The sequence below is a fragment of the Rattus norvegicus genome, chromosome 6 (genome assembly GCF_021556685.1).
Source record: "Rattus norvegicus strain SHRSP/BbbUtx chromosome 6, alternate assembly SHRSP_T2T, whole genome shotgun sequence".
In the NCBI taxonomy this organism is placed as follows: Eukaryota; Metazoa; Chordata; class Mammalia; order Rodentia; family Muridae; genus Rattus; species Rattus norvegicus.
In genome coordinates, this window is record NC_141539.1 from 61,467,883 (window position 1) to 61,486,741 (window position 18,859).

At 35.2% G+C, this 18,859-nt stretch overlaps 1 protein-coding gene across 11 annotated transcripts in view; it reads left to right on the top strand.

The window, feature by feature from the left end:
* Dgkb (diacylglycerol kinase, beta) overlaps positions 1-18,859 on the top strand; it is a 756,364-nt gene that overhangs the window by 576,943 nt on the left and 160,562 nt on the right. For all 11 annotated transcript variants that reach the window (XM_087554410.1, XM_087554412.1, XM_087554415.1 and 8 more), the window contains 2 exon segments: positions 4,692-4,782; positions 11,937-12,132. In XM_087554410.1, the coding sequence (XP_087410536.1) occupies positions 4,692-4,782; positions 11,937-12,132 (287 nt within the window).

Consider the following 18,859-nt stretch of genomic DNA (forward strand, 5'->3'; position numbering starts at 1 on the left):
TGTTTCTGGGTGCTTTTAAATGTCCAAGATCAAGAGGAATTTCAATGCTGAATCATTCAAACACCCTTGAAAAGTATACAAGCACCTCCTGGAAGACTGTTGGATTCATATTTAGTAAGTGCTTTCTGCCTTCCCACCGAATGCATGGCAATTGTACCTGTAAGATCCAAACATGACTTTTAGAGATGATATCACTGAATTAAACTTTCTGAATATTTATGGAATATTTCTACATAAGATGAATTAAATGCTTGCATCTCCCTCATTTACTATGCAGCCTTGTCAGAAACAACCTGCATGCCTGGTTAGGCACATCTCTACTTTTTTGCAGAAGGGCACTGGCAGTTCATATTTTATATTATTTTGTTTGTTTGAAGCATTCATGTTATTAAAAAAGAAGAAGAAAGAATGGAAGGAAAGGAAAGCTAGCCATACTCCAACAAAATATATCATCAAAAGCTAAATTGCCTAGTTCAAAGTTAAATATTCATGAACTAAACAGTAACTAAATTTCATAATGACAAAACAATTTGTTTCAACAAAATATTGTGCAGCTCACATTTCTCTGAAGATATGTAAAACACAAAATTGCTCTTAGTGAGGAAATATCAGGTAAATGGGAGTTTGTTTTTCTTCATTTTTACCTGAACATCTGGTAACTGAACATTTTGAATATTGATTGCAGATTTACAATTAAATTCATTGGAGAAAAGACTTCACACATTAATTAATATTATAATTACATGCATAACTTTTGCATGTGGACTTTGTAGACATTCCTCATCTTACTTGGAGTTATAAATCCTGTCCAAATGTGCAATAAATTTGATTCTATGAGACCATTTCACGAATGAATGTCCAGTTCCCATATCTTCAAATCCAACGAGATGTGATTTCTCTCACAAATCTGCGTCTGAATTATTCGGATCATTTTCTATTGTGAACCGTAAAAATAGAAGGCATACAAGCCTGAATGTGCTTCTTTCGCATTTCTACAACCTGAGGACCAGTTTGCTTTTAAAAAATAAAATTTAACAGCCTTTAATTTGTCATGTGGATCTGATTCTATGTGTTCTTTATTGCCTCCATATATTTATCGAAGTGAAGCATAAAAGGTTGGAATAATGGAGAATTTAAAGCAGTTTCTGCACATGAGCAGTAATGCTAACTAATATGGTGAATAAAGGCTGAATGTAAATTCTCAAGATTTCTGTTTCTTATGAAGTTTTTGTGAAATAAGTGTTTCTCTGCTGCTGGAAACAATCTTCTTAGGAAAGTATGACAAACTTTGATAGGCAGAATGGAAATGAAAGGGAATTATCATTTGCATAGAACCCTAATCCTCGTGAATTTATTTCATTTTCCATCTGCAATGTGATATTATTTAGATCACAAAACATGAAAAATATGAGACATTGACCTTTCATGCTACTACCTCCCACTTCATGTTAACCAAGGTAGAGCACACACCAGTAAGAGTCATGTTGGCTGCTGTGGTCCTCACTCCTTCCAAGTCTCTTGAATTGTTCCTCTTTTCCCTTTTCCTTGCCTCTTGTCTCAGGCCCTCGTTTTCGTTTTGTTTTCTACCATGTTCTTTTCAAATTACCAGCAGGCTAATCATTCAACCCATGTCTTCATTCCTAGATTTATCTATTCAAAAAATAAAGCAGGATGTGTCCCTGAACTAATCATACACTTCTTTGAGTGTTTCATTATCCTTAACCTTTAACTTTAGCAAACATGTTGTGAACATGTGTTCATGTTCACTATGATGCTCTGTCAGATTGCACTGCCCAGGACAGAACGCAGATCTTTCCTTTCAGTGCTTCCTACAAATAATCCATGAAATCCTCTTTCCAAGCTTTTTGGATTCACTGAAGCAAAAGGATTCGAGCCATTTAAGAATGTGCACATCGGGGTTGGGGATTTAGCTCAGTGGTAGAGCGCTTGCCTAGCAATCGCAAGGCCCTGGGTTCGGTCCCCAGCTCTGAAAAATAGAAAAGAAAAAAAAGAATGTGGACATCATACTGAGCCTGGAGACCCTGGTGGAGGAGTTAGGGGAAGGACTGAAGGAATGAGGGGGTTTGCAACCCCATAGGAGGAACAACATATCAACCAAACAGAACTACCAACCAAAGAGTACACAGGGATGAACCCAAGGCTCCAGCTAGATATGTAGCAGAGGACTTCCTTATCTGGCATCACTGGGACCCCTCCTTTGGTCCTGTAGGGGCTGAATGACCTAGGGTAGGGGAATGCTGAGGCACAAGTGGGTGGGCAGGTGGGGGAGCACCTTCATAGAGACAGGAGGAGGGGGAGAGGTTGGGGGCTTAGGGAGGGGAAACTGGGAAGGGGGATGATATTTGAAATGTAAATAATTAAAATAACCAATAAATATGAAAAGAAAGAATGCTTACACAATACACATATTTTTTTAGCTAACATTTTAATTGTTGTTTTACATACCTGCCTGTAATTGTAATTTTGCAACATTCCTTATAGTTTGGTCATAATGTAGCATGAACAATTGCACTTGAATCTTTAGAACTTAACACAGTAGCACGTGAAGGTAAATGGTCCGACTAAAGGCTTGTTGAGTGAATGAACAAGCTAATGACTGAATCCACAGGTGTCCGAAACAACTGCTGGCACAGATGTGTTACACCTGCTCATTACAGAAACCTGATTTTTTTTTAAAAAAGGCAATGATATAGAATTCATAATCAAAATATATCTTATGAATATGTGGACTTCTCACTGAACTAGCGCAAATACTATGTTCTTAGAATGATGTCTTTAGGGCATCTTATATAAACCAATATTATCTTTCATATAGAAGGATGTAATTTTATCAGAATGAATCAATTGGGAAATATTTTAAATTTTACAAAATTTCAGCCATTCTTAATGTGACCATTTGTGTACATATAGACACAGGTCTACAGATTGTAATACTGTAGTCATTCTATTTATGTTTTGACATATGTGCTCTCAGGCTTTAAATTAATAAAAATATTCTGTGGGGGAAGTAAGAGTTTATGGTATCAAGATCTGATGAAATTTGACATTGATTTTATTCTTTGGCTTACTGGCTTGCATATATTTGAAAGAAGGACTTATGGAATTTTTTAAGCAAATAAAAATGTGTGAGCCTAAATGTTAATGAGTGTGTCTGAATAATATAAGATTGTTTTCTGTAAATTTGTACTAGAAATTTTATGTCAATAGACCATAAAAATAAGTTCGACATTAAGTTCCATGTAGTTTTCAAAACAATTTCATTTCAATTAATTAGTTACACCTTTGTAGAACGTCTTCATGTCAAAATGTTCACAATGTAATAAAATAGCAACATATCAATATTAGAAAATTTATGTGAGTTATATTCACACACTGTAACACAATTTCAACATCATTTTGATATGTGAAAATGTCATTTTACTTATATTTTATTCTATTTGAAGGCATATTCCTTATCAGAGATTTGAATAATTTAAAATTGTATTTATTCATAAAAAAGAATTTTAATGTATTTTAGTATTATAAAAGTCTAGTTGAACTCTGAGAAATTACAGTAAGTGATCATGAATGTAATTATTTGATACAAAGAGACAAACATGTCATCATGGAGTGACAGAAGAAAAGTATAATATTACTTAAGATGTGTTGTGCTGAGTTGGGTTTTTTTGTTTTAATATCTCCATCTTCTGGGCATTATCCTTTCTTGCTTGGTGCTTTCGGAGTGTATCATCACTTTCTACTGCTATCGAAATGAAAAATATATTCTGTTAAGACAATTAATCCTTCTTTTAAACTAGTAAACTCTAGCTTTAAGGCGATCAATATGTTTTTTAAAAATGCTTTGAATCCTTTCAATTAGTAAAGAACATATAGCTAGCTATTTAAAAATTATAGGATAGCATATATATGTTCTTTTCTCTCAGGAAAATCTCAGAACATTGTTAATTTTTTTCCTCTTATAGCTATAAAATTGATTGTTCAAAATAAAGTTGTTTCAGACACAAGAATTACAAGTTCTAAGACCATTATTTTTAATGTCTGATACCAATAGAAGACTCTGTAAGATCAGCCCGTCCCTGTAATTCCTTCAGGGACTGTCATTCAACTGGACACCAACATACCAAACTTTGAAATTATGTGATAGAACACTGCATATCCTTAAACATTTCCTGTAGAATTGAATGTTTCTTAGTTTTATGTTGGCTTGACAGTAGCTAGAGTTACTTGAGAAGAGAAAGCTTCAACTGAGATCCTCCTGTAAGATATACCTATAGGCAAGCCTGGAGCTAAGGATCTTAAACAATGACTGGTGCAGAAGGGCGCACATCACTGAGGGTGATTTTACCCCCAGAAAGTAGCCCTGGGGTATAAAAGAAATGTGACTGAGTAAGCCATACAGATAATGCCAGTAAGCCAGCATCCTCTACAGCTTCTTCACTGTGTGCCTCCAGGTCACATGGTGAGTTCCTGTTGTGACTTCCTTCAATGATGCACTATGCTGTGGAAGGGAAATTAACCCTTTCTTCCTCAAGTTGCTTATAGTCCTGGTGTTTTATCACAGCAATAGGAACCCTAACAAAGATATAAAGCAGGGTGGAGTGTGAGAATTTTTTCAATCCCTTTGGATATGGTGATTGTCTAAGCTGCCTCTCTTTCTTTTTTTTTTTCAGAATGAAGAACAAATTTTGGTACTTTGAGTTTGGCACATCAGAAACCTTCTCAGCCACCTGCAAGAAACTGCATGAATCTGTAGAAATAGAAGTAAGAACAATGGGCTCGCTTTTGTAATAGAATGGAGTGGTTTGTGTTCGCTTGTTTGGTGTTGTTGTATGGACCCTACCAAGAAATATACTTTACCAATTGATATAGGTTTACCCACAATTCTAAGATATGACTTTTGTCACTCATAATGAATGTTATGTTATCTGAAATTAAACTTAAGACTTGAGTATGAGTTGTTTTAACTTCATAAAATGGAGAGATGTAAAAATAAAACTTTGGAAAGCACTGGAGACTTTGCTGTGAATAGCTGGAATGAAAAAATATGTCATATTTTAAAAGTTGTTGAAAATAAAAAAGAAAACTACAAGAAAGGAAACCAAACAAGCAAAAACTAACATTTTCAGATTTCAATATTTCATAACTTTAATATAATGCATTAAAAGTCTGCTTTCTTTCACAGAAAAACTTAAAATACATCCATTCTCATTTTCTTTCAATAATTAGCTAGGTTTCTCAGTTCACAAGGTTGCCATTCTCAATTACAGATATAAGGATAAGAGATCCCCACAAAAGAGACCAATTATTATAAGAGAAGACGCACTTCAGAAAGATAGGTCTGCCAAAAATATCTAGACCTTGTAGTAATCAAATATTTGAGAACATTCTCTAAACATGGAGGGATTCTAAAGATTAAACAAAAAGTTGTATTTTGTATGAGTAGCAAAAGTCAAAACAAACGGAACTGTAAACAATAATGATTAGCGGATATGAATACAAATATTGCATTTGATGTTTTTGATTTTTAAAACAAATACACAAATTACATTGTCTCCTGGTTCCTCAGGTATTGGTACATTTTCAGGTAATAATAGAGACCAGAAGGGAAAGTTGTTCTAAACCTGTACTTAGCTTTTCGGTCCTCTATGTTTGTTTGTTTTCTTCTTTGTTTTTTTTTTTAAGACAAGTTTTCTCCTTGTAGCCCTGTTTATTCTGGAACTCACAATGTAAACTAGGCTGTCTGTAAATTCTGAGATCACCTGGCTATTCCTTCCAAGTGCTGGGATTAAGGGATGTACCACTATGCCTGTCTTTTTCTGTACTTAATTTCAAATAGCACTACTTTCTTTATGAGTGTCGAAGGCTATTTTTTTAGAATCTTGGGTAAATCCATATGGTTACAAGTTTATAATGTCCTAGGTAAACCCTACAAAATCATAATTTTCTAATTTACTGGTGGTGATAATATAAACCCGTAATATTCTCAATATAACATTTTTGTGATGTTTCACATTATAATTAGTGAATAAGACTACATATTAGAAATAGACTGGGTAGGGAAAACGAAACCAGATTAAATCATAATGATCATAGAAGTTTCAAATTAAGGTTGATCCTTTGCATAATATATACTTTTGTATATATTGAAATACACATGTGCATATTATATGTTCATAAACTTGAGTATTTATAACATATGATACATTATTAATAATTAATGCAGCCTTTTAATCATATGCAGCAGAATAGTATATATTGTTATACATGTTAAAATTACTTTGTATGTATGGTTTATGTACATGTTTAGAATATGGAAGCCAGAGATTGATGTAGGGAGGCATCATATATCACCATCAATCTTATTTTATTGAGAAAGACTTTAGCCACTTAACCTTGAGATCACCAATTTGCCTAAACATGCTTGGCCAGCAAGCTTTAGAGATCTGTCTGTCTCTGTCTCTGCAGCCCTGGAGTACACACAATGCATCCAGTTTATACACAGGTATAAGGAATCCAAACACAAGTCCTCATGCTTGTAAAACAGGCACTTTATCCACTGAACCATCTCTACAGTCCTGAATATGTCATTAGATATGAACTTATTACATATGTACACATAAATTAATTCTTAAATTGTTATCAGTTCAAAAATCAGAAATTCATAAATCTGCATTATATTATACATTTTAAATATTTTCTTCTGAACTCTGCTCAAAGAAAATCTGTAGCAGCAGCCAGTCTATGCCTTTTCATAGTATGATTGGACATCCTAAACCTTTCTAGGCCGCTCCTTCTTTGTGCCTTTCCCTGAGCATAGATTGGAAGTATGTAAGTCCATAGAGCAATGCTATGTGTGTCACAAAGTGCAAAATTGTCTAGAAGTTAAATTTGGTAGCAAAAAGAATTTGAGTGAAAATAAATGTAGAAAACATTGGTTTTTAAAGTTTTAAGGACAGCTGAAATAAGTCTTATAACATACAGCTTTACATCTTATTGGGGATGAGGGAACTATTTGGAATACTCCTCGAGAAATCTGGTCTGTAACTAAATTACTTACCTTAGAATCATGCTTTTCCATTTTTCTAGTCTGACTTTCTGCTTCTATATTTCTGGCTTGCTTAAGGAACCACTAGGATAGCATTTATAAACTGGATCTAATACTGTGTGTTCTCCCAATTATATTATTGTATATCGTGTGCGTGTGTGTGTGTGTGTGTGTGTGTGTGTGTGTGTGTTTGGATAGCAATGCCAAGTGTGTCTTAGTGCTCACATTTTAATGAATCCAGTTTATCATATTAGTAGAATATGACTTTCTACCCTCAAGGTTACTTCATAATTAAATATAAGAGATCAGCAGTTTGGAAATTTGATTCTGCTTGCTATTGCTTCCTATGTGGCCTAAAATCATACCAACTATGGTTTGAAAAATGTCTAACAAGTAACAAACTATGATAGTAACAATAGAACCTCAAGCAATGGTTATATGTTTTAATGTCAGCTCCTTCAAAAACAAGTCATTTTCTGTGTGTATGTTTATGTCACAGAGCTCTTTCCTGCAGAGAGCTACTTCTGAAAAAGTAAAGGATTGGGAGAAAATAGATATCTGAGAAAATGCTTCATTACAACAGCTAAAATACATGTATTATTAAAATTTATCTCATGTACTGAATTAAGCAATATACCTGCATTACCTGATTTAATTTCTATGCTTATGCTATGAATCAAATATATAGTACAAAGTCTTCATTGCATAGTTAAATATTTTTAATAATTTATAGGAAAAAGAATTGTATTCTTTGAAGAACATTCAAATGTAAGGGAACAAATCAGTGCTATACTCATGTAACTACCTAGGATGAGACCGTGGTTTAAAAATTGGTACTTTCAATGCTAAGAACCTCTGTCTCTATTACCTTCTAACTTTAGTACAAAAGGAAAAAAATATAAATAAAATGAAAAATTTCAAAATTACAAGAAAATACGTCAAAAGCGAAATTTGCCTTATTAGGTGTTAGAGGAGAGGTGAAACTCATCCAACAACTTTAGGTCAGTGCCTGAGATGAGGGCAGTGAGCAGCACAGATTTTCTCTCTTTCCTCCAAGTATCAAAATCAGGGAGAGAATTAGAAGGCTCATTCCATCGGACGTTCGGTCTTTAGGGTGTGAGTGAGTCTAGGATGGTAGTAAATTCTTAGAGTTGTCAAACTTAGTTCAGATATATCAAGACTTAGCACACGCAAGAGCCTCGTGGGTACAAAATCAACTATAGCATCTAAAAAGATCGCTCTTGTTTGTTAACCCGAAAACTGAGTTTTTAGGCTTTTCTACACTGCGGTCAAGGCCACACTTTCTTAGCACTAAGATAACCTGCTACTGCTTTATGCTTCATTGAGTAAAATCATTGGCAACTAAAATTGACCCAGGCATGAAAGCTGACTCATAGAAAAATAGAGACAATTATTGATCCTATCTCATTAAACTTTACCCCTGTACCCTCACCTCTCCAAAGCTGATAAAAACTAAGCTTGAATATATATATATATATATATATATGTATATATATATATATATATATTAGTTGTTCTTTTAGGTACTTAGTGTTGGAAATAAGATCGCTGTAGTGGCTTCACAGCATAACATAAATGTTCCCTCCACTGTAATGACCTTGTACTTAACAAAAATACTCAGAATTTATTAGACCGACGATGTTGGCTTTTAAGTTTTTTTTATTTCTGTACTAATTTTTTGAAAAAAGTCACAAATCCTCAAAGCATATGGAGACATTGTCTTATTCCTGGTGTACATTTCATAACCTTCACTTCAGCTTTATTTTCATAAACTCGGCTGGTGCGATGCAAGTCCCAGTTCCATCCCCACCATATGCAACTTTCCAGACTAATGAACACGATGTCAAAGCAAACAGAGGAAGCCTGGAGTCTTGAGCTAGTGAAACTACAGCACTCACAGTCACCAATTAATTTAAGTACACTGTCCTGCACTCAGAGTAACTTCTATGCTTGCTCTCCAGGACTCCTTGAGAGTTTCGGGATATTGGTTTTGTTTTCCCCACTTCTCAGAGAATGACTTTCAAACCACAAACACTCCGTTGCCTATGTAGAAGGAAAACACACATGGTAGTGCGCACTGGTGTGTGTCTGTTGCCTCACCTAAGTCCACTAGCTCAATTAAGCAGAAAGGGAAAGACTTTGCTGGCATGCTCTCCTATTCTGCACATGAACAAAGGAATCTTCCTTCACTAATTCTGAAAGTAACTTGTCACAGCGGGGTCCGAAGGCCTAGTCACATAATTGTCTTAGTGTGCTGCCTGCTGTGTTCAATATTGAGTGGAAATGGAAGCCAGGCCCCAGCTCCGGCTTATTTCACAATTCTTCTGTTATTTAAATGATTTTAGTCAGTTTGGGGGAAGCCAGACCTTTATAAATTAACAGCAGGGAAATACCAAAGGTGTCAGATTGCATATTTATCATCTTTTTCGTGTAATACTTAAATATGTATTAAGAAGTGACTGGCATAAATTAGGCGGTTTTCAGAAGCCACAGGCCGTGGCTTGTCGAGGACCCCCTTCTGCTTGACATTTCATCCTTGTCAAAGATCAAATTATTTTAATTTAGGCTGCAAATTATAAGGAATGAAGACTTCTTTGTGGGAATTCCCTGTGGTAATCTGACTTTTGTTGTTACTGCTGCTTGTCAGTGTGCAAAAGATATAATATGCATGCAAATAAGGTTAAAAAATATGTACTAGCTAATTACCCAGCCAGTGCGTTCCACTTGAAGACAGTGGGAGGCCTGACACACAGTATGTGTTTGATTCATTGAGGCCTGCAGGGTATTTACACAAGATTACTTTTAATTATGAAATTAATATCTGTTTATCTAGAATATATAGCAATGAGGCAGTATACACAGGAGCAGAATTCTTTAGTAAAAAAGAAACGATCTTAATTTAATATGTAAAAAGGAAGAAAAATGCACTTGTTTCGAGGAAAAAAACAATGATTCACATCACCCAGAAATAGGGTCCTCTTCAGAGAAACAAATGAAAACTTAGCTCCTTTTCCAGAATTGTTTCTTCCACAGTGGAGTGGGCTCAAGATGTGTCGCTTTGTAACACTGCGTTGTTACTTTGGTGAACATCATGCAGTCTTAGTTTCATAAAGGTGAGGCAAATGTGGAAAAATACAGGATTCCGTTTCTGTTGTTGTTTCTACGGGTATGACCTCTTCAAAGAGCGAAAGTCATGATTTTCATGAGAATTTAAGTTAATGTTTAAGTTATCGATGACCTTTTTATAGTAGGACATGGTGACTGTAGCTACCCTTTCCAGAAACACTGCTACTTGTGAAATGCTTGTCCCTAAGAGAACGCTTTGAAAGAATTTCAAATTATTATGCCCTTTTTTCTTAGCTTATAATAGAAAATAGAAGAATAATATTTGAGGTAGTAATAATGACTGTCATTTTGGAAAATATAAAGCAGAAAAAATGAACACGTTATCACTTTCCAAAAAATAGAGGATAAGGGTTGGAGACCTGACTCAATGATTAAAACTCTTCCTGCTCTTCCCGAAAATCCAAGTTAGATTTCCAGTGCCTATGTTAGTCATGTCACAATCCCTGAAATTGTGCCACAGTGAATTGATGCCCTCTTCTGGACTTCACAGGCAACTTTACACACATACACACACACACACACACACACACGCGCGCGCGCACACACACACACACACACAGACATACACACCACACACACACACACATACACACACACACACAGACACAGACATACACACCATACACACACACAGAGACACAGAAATACACACCATACACACACACCCACAGACATACACACACATACACATACACACACACACACAGATATACCCCAGCACTACATAATAACCGCATAATCCTCAGACAAATCCATCAATAATAACGAACAGAAAGTGTAAAAACTGTAAAAAAAAAAAACTGACCTGTCTGGCTGTATAAAATGGCAGTTGGTTAACACATTGGTAGCAAGGTGACTTGATATAAGGAAAAAACAATCTTTCAGGTTCTGTTATCCAGCAGGTGACTAATATTGTCTGGAAAATGCTCAAACTGTTCCTGCTGCCATCTCCCTCACTGAGTTCTGTCTGTCTTCCACATTCATCTCGACAGCTATGCCTCTCGTTACTTCTAATGTGCTTAGAACGTGAGCTCATACTCATTCCAAAGTAACTGGATCTTTGTGATCACCATTCGGGACTGAGTTCACTCTTCCTTTATCTATCAATGTCTATCAATTCATTCCCTTCCTTGCCAAAAAGAAGAAAAAAGTAAAAAGAAAAGAAAAACAAAAGAGAGAAAGGGAGGGAGGGAAGGGAGGAAAGGAATGACAGAAAGAAGGAAAGAAAGAAAGAAGGAAAGAAAGAAAGGAAGGAAGGAAGGAAGGAAGGAAGGAAGGAAGGAAGGGAGGAAACAGGAGGGGAGAGGACAGGAGGAGAGGGAAGAAGAGGGGAGAAAAGGCGACTGGAGACCAAACCAGGTACAGAGGGTCATGATTTTAAATCTGTCATTCAAAAGAAGTAATGATAACAATTTCCTCACTTCTGAATTTGACCTCTTTGGCCCATAATTTGCATATTGGAGTTATAGAAATCACAAACATGTCTCTCTCCCAAAGGTTTCTCACAGAGTAAAACACACTGGTGATGTGGTATGACTGTTCTTAGTAGTTGAATGGCAACCGGTTACTGTTACTGCATTTTTCTTCTTTTTATTGATATGACTTTAACTAATTTTTAAAGAGAAGAAATAAGAAAATCAAGGAGACGTGAAATATCTCCTCTCTCTCTCTCTCTCTCTCTCTCTCTCTCTCTCTCTCTCTCTCTCTCTCTCTCTCTCTCCAGTGTGATGGAGTACAGATAGATTTGATAAACATCTCTCTGGAAGGAATTGCAATTTTGAATATACCAAGCATGCATGGAGGATCTAATCTTTGGGGAGAATCTAAAAAGAAAAGAAGTCATCGACGGATAGAGAAAAAAGGCTCTGACAAAAGACCCACTCTCACAGATGCAAAAGAACTGAAGTTTGCAAGTCAAGGTAAGGTTTCCCAAAATTACATGTTAAATTGCTTATTACCCTTGCTCCAAAGGCTTCCTGAGAAAAAAGACTTTCAGATGCCTACATATGATTAAATTATCAAGGATTCTAAAATTATATACACTTAGGTTTTACTTCTTTACCAGTCTGTCGGTGTTGATAGATTTTCTTCCACAGAAAGCAAAATGTACGTTATACTTGCAGTAAGAATAAAATAGAAAAAAATATACTCTGAGCTCCTTTGGAATTGACTCATCCTACCTGGTTGTAGCAAATACCCAATTCTCTTAGAAAAGATATGAAGGTCAAATCACCTTGTATTAAGTTACTATTCCAAGTAACACATACAGGAAAATGGTTTGGTAGGCTTTCTTCTGCTTCTGTTTTTCTAGAAAGTTAATATCTACGATTAAGCCCCTGATAAACAAGGAGCAAGGAATAACAAAGAGAATCCACAACTATGGGAATATATGTTTCAATGCCATCATAATATAGTTATATTGTAGCATGACAATTATTGATTGCTATAATCAAAGACACCAGAATGTAGCTAATCTCCATAGTATATACCCAGATCCTATGATATTTTTAATTTCAAAAATACATCTAATATTATTAGTAGCACTAAGAAAAAAGAAATTCTGTTAAAATAGGCAAGATTCCGCCCTGAAATTCTGTAAATCTGGTGGCTAAGGCAAGCTACCAGAATTTGAAGCCACCTGTGGTTAAATAGAGGGTTATACAGAGTCAGATACTATCAAATGAATAAAGACAAGAATATAAATGTTATTTTCTCTGTGTTGCCAAAGCAAACTATGAAGAGGTTATAGAATGAAGCCTCAAGATAAACAGCTAAATAATATGTGAAATGGCTGATACACTTGATATTCTCTTATGCAACTGTCTCAACTTTAAGCTGTGGGCAATTACTTCTGCTAAGTGAAATTTAGAATTATTATTTTGTAGAAATGTTGACATGAATACTATATTTATAATCGACACCAAATATTTTATACTAAATCTATTTAGGCAGGATATGATATTCAAATCATCATGTATCAAGTTACATGATTTAAATATAATTAGATTTCCATTTAAATATAAGCTGATTTCTAAGATTATCTATAAAAATTCTGAATGTTAGAATGATCTTAGGAACTTAGTAAGAGTACGATCAAGCTGAAAAACCCATAATTATACAGATTATGTATTATTATATATTACAATGTATTCTTTGCTTCTGAAGTTACAAATATTTTTGTTAAATATATATTTTATATATGTAGTAATTTTTCAGGTTTCTGTTCTAATATAAACATGTATTAGAATATATATTCATATATATTTATAGATAACAAAATATATGGCATATTCTTCCCATCTCTCTATTCCTAACATTTACCCAAGTAAATTACACTTAGCACTGAGCTCTCCAAGTCTCTGGCTCAGGAGAGTGCTCTTACCAGGCAGATGTGTGAGAAGGCATGTTTATACCACTCTTCATAGAACTATCAGACATAGACCCCTTGCTGGGCTTCATAACTGCCTGCCACAAACTTTCATTTTAAGACTGTGTACTCAAAATAAAGCTACAACCACAACTGTTTTCACAGACCCGTTGTCAAGTGAAGATTCTCTTTTTCCTACTTCTCTCTGTCCACTATGGAGCTGTCAAAGGCGAGTTTCTCATACATAAAAAGAGAGAGTAGAAACATTTGGGGACTGTGGCTAAAAAATACATATGGCAGGTTTTGAACCTTGCTATCTGAACAGTAAGAGAAGCATGTTTGAGATTGATCAGGCTCATCCTGACCTAGTTGAATTTCCAGATAATTTTTGCAATATTTTATTTGAATATTTTAAAACCAATTATTATTGTATTTTCTTTAATTTAGAAAGTAAACCATTATCAATTTGGTATGTTTTGAAACACTGTGGACAAACATTTCTCAAATACTTCTAAGTTTGGGTTTAATATTTATTCTGTTAATTCTTTTTTTTTACTTTCATATCTGATTCTTAAGTGTTACACTTAATGTGCAAAAATAAATTTAATAGTAAAACTAGCCATATGTGTCCCTTTCTTGAATAATAATATTTTAGTGCTTTATTTTTTTTAATTTATTGTTTTGGAAACAGGTATGATATTGTGTCTGAGTCATTACAAACATCATTTCGTACTTTTAAAATATGTTTTTATAAACTCAGAATTTATTATTGTATTTTCATTGTTTCCCACATCTCTTTATGGATCTACCTTCCATTCCATAAACACGAATTTTGTGTTCTTGTTATTTTAAAACCATGTTTTAAAAAGTCCTGTTAGTGCTGCCTATATTCTTTTAGGTGTATCACAATCCACTGGAGTCTGTTCGAAATACCAGTCCTCTGTGGAAGACTCTGTCTCTCTCTGTCTCTCTCTCTCTTGTCTCTTTGTCTCTCTGTCTCTTTCTCTCTTTCTCTCTCTTTCTCTCTCTTTCTCTCTCTTTCTCTCTCTCTATTTCTCTCTCTCTCTTTTTCTCTCTCTCTCTCACACACACACACATAGCTGGTTGTTATCAATTATCATTAATAATTCCTCAGCTAGGGGTGGAACTCTATGTTTTCCTCCCCCTCTATATAGGTAATTTGTCTCTCTTGAGCTTGTCAGGCTTTGTACACACTTCCATAGCCACTGTGAGTTCATTTTTGTCTAAAAACATTGTTTCTTTTCAGTCATCTACCACCTTTGCCTCTTATGCCTTCTGTTCTGTCCCCTGCAATGGTCACTGAGACTTGGAAGAAATTGGATGTGGTATAAATGTCCTATTTAGGGCTGAGAGCACAACAATCACTTATTCTCAGCCATTTTGCCTTTGTGCTTCTCTGTGTTAATCACCATTTATTGCAAAAGAGGGGAGCTTGTACAGTGAGCTTTGAGAGAACCTGTGACTTAGGAAGAGTAGTCAGCATTGGCTTTAGAATAACTCTGGTGACATTTAAACCCAGGTCAATAATTTCTAGACTTAATAAAATACCTGAGTGCAACGGTGAAAATGGACTGCTGTGAGAAATTACTTCTTAATAAAAAGAATTAAGAAGTATAAAGTATATATATATATACATATATAAAGTATAAAGTATATATATACATATACATACATACATACATACATACATACATACATACATACAAGTCCAAAGTGCAAGGCTCATTTGGTGCGTGAAACCCTCAGGTCTCTTGGTTGCCAGGACAGGAGACGCCTAGCAGTTCACTTGCTTGCTGTCTTTGAGAGCACTCATGAGATCAAAATATTAGTCAGTGTTTTGGTTGGGAATTCTACTGCTGACTTAATTCAGAGTTGAACAAAATTATAAGTAATTTGCTTAATTATATTATCATTCCATTGAGACACAGTGAACTAGTTGGATACAATTCTGAAACATGCACTCACATTCTCCTCATTAAGCAGACATTTTCTTTACGTGTGTTTGTAAATACAAATGAGTGTATTAAATACAGATGGCATTGCCTTTAAACGAAACAATGCAGTAGACCAAGTTATCTTCCATGCTCCTGCCGTTGATACTTAATCTTCCCCGTGTCTCTGCAGCCACTGAGTTCATCCATACGGTCTCTTCTTCTAAATTAACCTGAGAGAGATGTCTAATAAATTCACTCACATTAATGTATAAATGACTGATTGCAGACAAAAGGAAAGGTATTTGCATTTTAAAAGACATAAAGGCCATCAGCTAAAACATTATTTTTCATCCTGCATTCTACTGAATTATAGCTGTGTGATTCTTCAGCAGTTCTTAGACTTGGTTTAAATCCATTGCAGTATTTTGGGACAAATTAAAGGAAATTTTTAATAAAAAATAAAATGTAATATCCCTATTAAAAACTCTTTCCATATTAACTATTTTCAAATTATGAACACATTTATTTACATATGAACACATAAATAAATTGACATACTTTGAAAAGCCTATTCTGCAATACTCATTTAAAATAACGTGTCTCTGAACATTTATTGGCAGAAATATAATTACGCACTACACATCATCACCATAAAACACACGAAACAGCTGCAGATAAAAGACCAACGTATTCACATATTTTTGGATGGCACAAGATCTAAATGGCACAAAGCAATCAGTGGAAGAAACGAATGAGCATGACCAAAGTTGAAAGGAAAGAGTAGATCACTGGATAGTAGCACTTAAGCTCATGAAGACATTGGGCTAATTAACTATTTCCAACAAATAGCTTATTCTCGTTCATAAACGAACCAAAACGGTATGACTGTCAGAGTAGGTATGATTTAAACATATTCATCATTAAACGTCCTGTAAGAAGACAGGCATAAAACTGAAAATGTTAATTCTGTGTGCACATTGAATAAAATAGAGTGAATTAGATTGGGAGTGAAAATCTGAACCGGGCAGCAAATTCCATTCCATGCACTTGTATGGGAAGAGGTGGAAACCTGTCATGTTTAAAGGGCGTCTTTAACCAGCACAGTGAGACAGGAGTAGGTTATGGCAAACACTCCCCTAACTGCTGCTATGATATTCAAAAAATATATAGCTGAAAATATTAAAATGCACCTTTGAGAAGCAGGTTTTTAACCAAAGTATGAGGATTTCACAAAGAACTGACTCATTTTGGTTCTAATAGATTTAACTTTGAATGGAAGGATTCACCATGCATTACCAATAAGGCATTGGTAATTATTACAGATGGCTAAGGAGCAACATAGGAAATTTATGTTGTTTCATTACATATCTGCCTATTAGGACAGTCTCAATATCATACCATCAAAATAAAATATAAAAAAGTGGGAAACCTAAAAGCTATGATATTCCCACAGTTCATCAAAACATTGGCAAAATTGTTAGAGGCTGACCACCTTGAAATGATTAGTAATTTGGAAGTCCAAAATTTGAACTCTTTGTATTTATACAAAATATTATGGCTTTTCACATTTATAACTTTTAAATATTGCCTCATTTGTAAGATGTTGGCTGTGATCAAAGGTTTGAAAACTACCGAGCGAAAGTTATTACATCCAAACTTTAAAGCCAGAGGGGAAGGGGAAGCCAGAATCGGTTGGACTTCTGCTTGAATTGACATTAAGTGGGTAACTCTCTGCTCTACACACAGCTATTACCAGCCAGTACTTGTCATAGTAAAGTTTATCTTAAACTAATTAACATATGATGTCATTCCCAAAATTTTTCAATTACTTCATTTACATTTAACAAAGCTAATGCTTTTATTTGGCCAGAATATCCCAATTCCAAATTGTCACTCCATGATAGAAAATGAATTGGTTATCACTTACCCAATGGTTTAAAACTGAGTGTCAAACAGACACATGTGCACTCAGGTACACATTCATGAAAACAAGCACCTACAGATATGCATACACATTTGCACATACACAAATGCATGCACACAGAGAGAGACACACACATACACACATGTGATCACGTAAACCCACAGATGCACACACACACACACACACAATCAAATAGACCCACAGATGCACACAAGCACACTAAAACACACAGACACACACACACACATGCAAACACACACACACACAGAGAATCACATAGACCCACAGATACACACACACGCACACACACACAGAATCACATAGACCCACAGATACACACACACACACAGAATCACATAGACCCACAGATACACACAAACACACAGAGAATCACATAGACCCACAGATACACATAAGCACACTAAAACACACACACATACACAGACACACACACATACATGATCACATAGACCCTCAGATGCACACAAGCACACTAAAACACACACATACACACACACACACACACACACAGAATCACATAGACCCACAGATGCACACAGGCACTAAAACACACAGATACACAGACACACAGACACACAGACACACACACACACACAGACACACACACACACACACACACACACACACACAATCACATAGACCCACGGAAGCACACAGGCACACTAAACCACAGCAGTAAACTTGTGCCTGTGCTTCACTTTTCTTTCTGATGAGGAATCCTGTTGTTTAAATTAATCATAGTAGTGATGGAATAGGGTAAGATAACTAAGTGAAGAAATACAAAACATCATTAGACAAGGTTAAAACTGTGTGGGTAGGCTAAGAAAAACTAAAGTTAAGACACTTTAGAGAACTAGTGATTAGGACTAGGAAGACAGCTCTGTGTCACTGGTGCTTATTGCTAAGCCTAACATCCTGACTTCAATACCCAGGATACAATGATACAAATGGTAGAAGAAGAAACCTGTTTCCCACAAACGAACTCTTAACCTCTACACACATTATAGCATATGCATTGCCACATACTAATACACACACATGCATGAACACACACACACAAACACACACACACACATGCACGCACACGCACATACAGGAATACAAATGATTTTTAAAAAAGCTATGTGAATACTAAGTGAAAATGCTATTTTTGTCAGTATCTTTCTACATAAAATGTACCATATGTGAGTTCAACCAACAGTAAGCATTTCTGCAGTGTAATACTATACTGTTCAAGTTCTCTAGATTCACAAAGGTTAGGAAATGAGCTCTCTCTCTCTCTCTCTCTCTCTCTCTCTCTCTCTCTCTCTCTCTCTCTCTCTCTCTCTCTCAAGTTTATTGGAATGATTTACAAGCTTCAGTTACACCAATTAATCTAA